The following is a 6,502-nucleotide window of genomic DNA, read 5'->3' as shown; positions in this document are numbered from 1 at the left end:
TTTGTTCAAAATTTTATAGTTCTTCAATTTTTGAGTATGTCTTCTGTGAAACAATTTCATGGATATATATATATATATATATATGATATGGGTCGACCCAGTCATTTCCAGAGTGAAAAACAATGTTTTTTCATGATTCGGGTCGATATAAGAAATGTTTCACAAAATTGACCAACGAAACAACATCGTAAGAGTTTTTGTGCCAATTTTATTTTTGACTTGAATAAATAACATCCATGAACAATGTAAATCTATTCTATTTTATTAAAGTTGAGGACATGATAGTAACTACTTAGTAAGGACACCAACTTTTTCTTCCAACTTTACCCTTATATGTTACTAATATTACACTTTTTAAAAAAAAAAAAAAAAAATTCAACACGCATTTTTATTTTTATTTTTTTATTTCAACAATTCAAATATCAATTTAATCCCTCCATAATTTATCAAATTTCACTTTAGTCTATCGATAATAATAAAAAAGATTATACACACACGCGATAACGCAATTACACGCATCGCGTGTGCAGAGTAACTAGTAATAATAATTAATACATATCTCTTTGTTTGTTTATTTATTTTTTACATATATTAATCAATAAATTCTAAAATAAATTGAAGAAATAAATAGAAAAAAAGGAAACTTAACCACATTTTTTGAAATGAAATTTATACTCAATTTTTTTTTTAAAAAAAATATATTTAATAGAATTTAAAATAAATGGAAGAATAATAAAATTTACGCTCTATTTTTTAAAAATAAACTATAACCTTATTTAAAAAATAATTCTTTCTGTTTGATTTCTCTTCTTTTTCTTTTTGTTTGATTTATGAACTCCATCTTAATTTTTTTTGGATGTCATCTTTGTTTGATTTTTTTTTCCCATTAATTAATAAATTTAAAATAAATCGAATGAAAATGAAGCACAAACTCTTGTTCAAAATTTTATAGTTATCTAATTTTTGAGTAGGTCTTCTGTGAGCAGGTGTCATGGATATATATCCCTGAGATAGGTTGATCAAGTCCATTTTTGGAACGAAAAACAATGTTCTTTCATGATTCGAGTCGGATAGGAGACATGTTTCACAACATTGAACAGTGAAACAGCCTCACATGAGTTTTTTTTTTGTCAATTTTTTATTTTTAACTTGAGTAAATTAACATTCATGGACAACGTAAATTGAGTGAATTTACATGTATGTCCTTATTTTCATTAAAAAAAATGAAATTTTATTTTGGAATAAAATTTACAGTTTATTTTTTTAAAAAAATTATATCTTTAATAGAATTTAAAATAAGCGGACGCAATGTCAACAGTACACACAATAACTTCCTAAGAGTTCATCCATCTCAGTAGTACCATCACTCATGCACGCTTAACCTAACAAAACTGAATGATAGTGAAAGATTAATCTTTTAGTTCAAACGTTTCTTAATCTTCACGTCAAATGTTATATTTGTTAACCAAGACAAGACTTTTATTTCTTATAATTGTGATGTAAAACTAATTATGAACATAATGAGAATTGCACTGACGTAAGTATCAATAGGTCAAACCGTAAAACTTTATGCATTACAAACACAAATAATTGTTTGAACTCCCAGAATTATTAAACATATGGTTGAAACTAATTCATGAAGGATTCAGGATCTGGAGGTTGAGGCACTTCAACAGATCCTTCAAGCATATGCAATACTCTCTTCATGTTTGGCCTCAACGATGGATCTTCTTGAATGCACCAAATGGCGACCATCACAAATTTTTCGACCCGTTTGATATCGTCCAGGGCTTCCTCATCATCAGCCACTAGCAAGCTCAGTGTACCTTCTTCATAACAATCGTAAGCCCAATCGGCGAGAATCGGCTCGTTATCATTTGTAATGTATGTTTCGACGTTCCTTCTGCAGCAGATGAGCTCCAGTAACACGATACCAAAGCTGTAAACATCAACCTTAACTGTGATAGGCAAGTTTCTGAACCATTCAGGAGCTACATACCCTCTAGTTCCTCGGATCCCGGTGGTTGTTCGGGTTTGATCAGGCCTTAAAAGTTTTGCTAGCCCGAAATCAGAGATCTTTGCTACGAGGGATTCGTCTAAAAGCACGTTTTGAGGCTTGATGTCACAGTGTATGATTTGAGTTCTGCAATCTTCATGCAAATAGCATAGTCCCCTTGCGGTTGCAAATGCAATCTGCACTCTTCGGTACCAATTTGGCCTTGATTCGTTGAATAAAAAGCTTGCTATCGAGCCATTGCTCATGTATTCGTAAACAAGAAGCCTGTTTTGACCATCATCGCAGTATCCTAGTAAATGGACCAGATTCTTGTGGTTTGTTCTGCTGATCGAGTTCACTTCAGCTTTAAATTCTTGCTCAACTTCTTTGGCTATCTTATTCAACTTTTTCACCGCGATTAAACGGTCATTTTCGTTCTTCAGGGACCCTTTGTAAACAGTTGAGCAAGCCCCACTACCCAGTTCTTCCTTGAATCCATTTGTTGCTTCTTGTAGCTCTTTGAAACTAAAGCTTCTTATGTTAACTACCCCAGCAAGGGCTGTATCTGGTTGAAGCATCTTCGATTTTCGTCCTTTCAAATAAAAACCGAACAAGAAGAAAGCAACGAATAGTAGTATGTTCAGAAACACTGAACTTCCCAAAAGAGCAGATCCCGTGATAATGAGAGTGGATCTGTTGCTCTTATTCGGATTACTCCCAGAAGGGCCTAATGTCGCATTATTTATCCTCACTTTTATCAATGCTTTTACCCCAAGGTTTGGGTCAACTCTTCCATTCGAAAGAGGGTACCTCTTCTTCCAACAAGAACCGCCACGAAATACTGCAACAGAGCAAAAACAATCATCTAAACAAGCACTTCGACACCAATCTTCTCCGACAGATCGAAAAATATCGTAATCAATATCCGGGAAATCAGTGTTAGGCATGTCGACAAAGGTGAAATGCGATGTTTCTTGTGATTCTTGATCACAAACCTGTGCGATGAAATCAGGTTTGCATCCGCTCATTCTGTCGTTTGGATCAGCCGGAGAGTAACCAGTCGGGCAAACACAACTGGGCTTCTGATCAATTCCGAGGGAGCATATGCTGTTGTAACCACAAACACCCGATCCCGAAGATTGCGGTATCGTTGTACAAATGTTAGGAGGAAAGAAGTTCAAAACGGACCAAGCCGCTTGCCTTCCACCTGTTGAATTACCTGACTTGGGATATACATAATGCCTGAGAACCCCGTCGTAACCCAATATCGCTCTCTGGTAATACTGTCCGGTTGAAGCCCCATTTGATGACAGTAAATCAAGTATTGTTCCGTTCTTTGCTGTGAGGAAGATGTAGCCAGATTGGTTAAAGATGACTTGGAATCCACTGCCAACAGTTTGTGTTGCCCAGTATGCATCAATATCGTTATCCATAGGGAAGTTCCTGGTGTACAACACAAGATTCCCATCAAGTTGTAAAGAAAATCTGAATCTGCCACTCGAGTAATTCGTCTCCGAGAAGCTGGATACCAAACTACCCCCTTGATAAAATATCTGGGCCGGTAAAATCGTATCGGTTGGATGATCAAAACTTTGCCACAGGACAGCTGATGCATTGTTTACCAGTACGAAGTTACCGTTGTCCAGCATGGCGCCATATGCCATACCGGAGCTCGCCAGATAAGGATTCCAAATTGGCTGGCCCCTTGGATCATCAAGTTCAAATCTCCCATCTGCAAAAATCTGAATCTTAGACCCTTGTGCAGCTGGATTATCTCGATTCGCAGCCCAAATTATAGTTTTTTCGGGTATTTTGTCGAACCAGATGGCAAGCAAGTAGCCTCCACCAGGCGTAATCTGTCGAAAACCAAAAGCGAAATCCCCGGATGGAGATAACCAATATGAATTCTCTTCTTTTGCAACGAGAGATGAGCCCGAAGAAAAGTTGCTATACGGCTGCGCAATGGAAAATATTGGAACCGAAACCAAAAGAATCAGCATGAAACATAAATTTGTGTTGCAGAAAACTGAAGAGGCCATTTGAGGGAATCAGTACAAGGGAGACGAAAAGAAAATATATCTTCTTGCAGGCCAGTTTTGTGAAGGTAGTTGCGCTGTCCGTTTAATAGGTAAGTTGTCTCAGTCATCTTTGTAAATAAATAAAGAAGAACGACGACCTAAACATTGTCTTCCATTGGCTAAATGGCTGAAACCTTCCTTCATAAATAACAAGCATATATCCAATTCAGTCTTATTTTTTCCTAATATTTTCCTATTTAATTTGGAATCTTGATTCTTCCATCACTCATTGAATAATTGTAAAATAGAAAAGTAGTTTATTTATATTCCAATTAATTTTCTTATTATGCGTGAAAAATCAATCCATATAATTGAGATGGAAGTAGTATTTCTTATATATACATGAGTAGGTCTCTTGTGAGACGGTCTCACGAATCTTTATCTGTGAGATCGGTCAATCCTGCCGATATTCACAATAAAAATTAATACTCTTAGCATAAAAATTAATATTTTTTCATAGATGACCCAAATAAGAGATTCGTCTCACGAAATACGACCCGTGAGACCGTCTCACACAAGTTTTTGTCTATATACATTCGGAGGAGATAATATTTGCATTTTATAAATGGTTAAATATACTTTAACTTTGATTTTTTAGATTAAAATTTGACAAAATTAAGAAATGCTACTTGTTAAATTTACGATAAAAATATACATTTTTGGAACATTATTTCTCATATAATATGTTTTGATACATTCATCAACCATTTTAATTATAATAAAACTAAAACGCCATACTAAGTACGAACAATTATATTATTCATTCAACGCAAAAAAAAAGTCAAATATTTGAAATGGATTTTTGAAAGTTCGAGAACAAAATTAAAATAAATTGCAAAATTTTAATATTATACAAAATAATATTTACTAATGACGTGATCTTATTATTATGTATACCCCGTAATAAATGGTATTTCACTCTTAGATAGACAACTTCTATAAATAGCATGAGAATCAAAAATTAATTTTTTCATTAGAATTTAAGAATAAATATTTTTTTATATGTATGCTAACATAGTTTTATTTTCCATAACTAAAATATTTTAATTATTTACGTAGTATACAACTAAAATATTTTATAACAATGTCATTTGTTTAAAAATATTTTTAGGATTATAAACAGTAATAAATCGATTTAAAATTTTCTCACTAATTAAATATATATTTCTTTATTTTAAAAAAATATTATTTTTATAATATCTCATATCAACAGACACAATAAATTATAGGAAAAAAATTAAAAACTGTCTATATATATTAATTTATTAATATTTTTTAAAGTAATTATATACATCTTGGACTTTTTTACAAAAGATAGTTGCAATGAGGTAAAATATGTCAGCAGTTTGTCAGCATGTTTTTCAATGGTGGATTAGATAACACGATTATTTATAGGTGATTTTGTCTTTGAGAAAGAGACAAAAGGGTGTTATCGATATCACTGAAAAAATGGTAAATGCTGTGAATCAAAATTAAAAAATTGATTGTAATATAAAAATATGTTATTTAAATTAATTATATTTTTTTATTAATTAGAAGGTGTTTGATTAAATTTATTTAAAATAATTTATATGTTCTTATATCTTGTTTGAAGATATTATAAGTTGTGAGGTCTTATTTTAAAAATAGGCAGTTAAAATATTTAGATGAATTTATTTTAAACAACTTAAAATGTTAATATATTTGGTATTATAAGATATTTTTATTGTCAAAATTACAAAAAAGAATATAATACTATGAGCTAATGTATAATTTTAATAATTTTAAAAAATGAATCTATTTTAGACTTATATTTAAAAACATTATGTTCTTCAAGGAAAAAGTATTTATTATTATTTTTAATATGTGTATATAAAATATTGATTTAAAAATTGTAATCAAGAATTTACTCAATAAAATATTAACACATTTGTTTTTTTATATCTCAATAAAAAGATAGAATAAAATTTAATTTTAAATTTGATTAAAAAAACAAATTTATAAAGTGAGGATTTAAGAAATGAGATAAAATGAGGATTTAAGAAGATATATAAAGATATTTTAGAGAAATAATTAAAATATAAAAATAAGATTTTTTTTATAGAAAAAAAATAGAGTATATCAACGTTTTTAAAACAGCTTATATAAGCTGTCAAAAATCTTATTTTGACCGTTTATAAGTTTGTAACTTTTTTTTACCAAACAAATTATGAGATCTTATAAGTTCTGTCGAACACTCTTTTAATAATCTAAAAGTATTTTTGACATACAAAGCTCATGAATATTTCCATTTTGAGCTTGGATTTGTGACATACACTATTTTTCTGCAGAAGATTTCTAATTCGGTTAATTTAAGTAGGTAATAAAAGGTTAAATTTTAAAAAAATATATAAAATATTTATATTAAAAAATCGATTTTGTTTGGTTGTTTTCCTCTTAATCTGGAAAA

The 6,502-nt window shown here is 30.8% G+C and overlaps 1 protein-coding gene across 1 annotated transcript; it reads right to left on the bottom strand.

Annotated features, from left to right (window-relative positions):
• Positions 1–1,519: 1,519 nt before the first annotated feature.
• Positions 1,520–4,104, bottom strand: LOC140981015 (G-type lectin S-receptor-like serine/threonine-protein kinase LECRK3). Its single transcript, XM_073447222.1, has one exon. The coding sequence runs from the start codon at positions 4,033–4,035 to the stop codon at positions 1,630–1,632; it is 2,406 nt and encodes an 801-aa protein (XP_073303323.1). The 5' UTR covers positions 4,036–4,104; the 3' UTR covers positions 1,520–1,629.
• Between the last annotated feature and the right edge of the window lie 2,398 nt (positions 4,105–6,502).

Source organism: Primulina huaijiensis, chromosome 7 (genome assembly GCF_012295235.1).
Source record: "Primulina huaijiensis isolate GDHJ02 chromosome 7, ASM1229523v2, whole genome shotgun sequence".
In the NCBI taxonomy this organism is placed as follows: domain Eukaryota; kingdom Viridiplantae; phylum Streptophyta; class Magnoliopsida; order Lamiales; family Gesneriaceae; genus Primulina; species Primulina huaijiensis.
The sequence above is the reverse complement of the archived record's forward strand: the minus strand, read 5'-3'. Positions and strand labels throughout refer to the sequence as shown.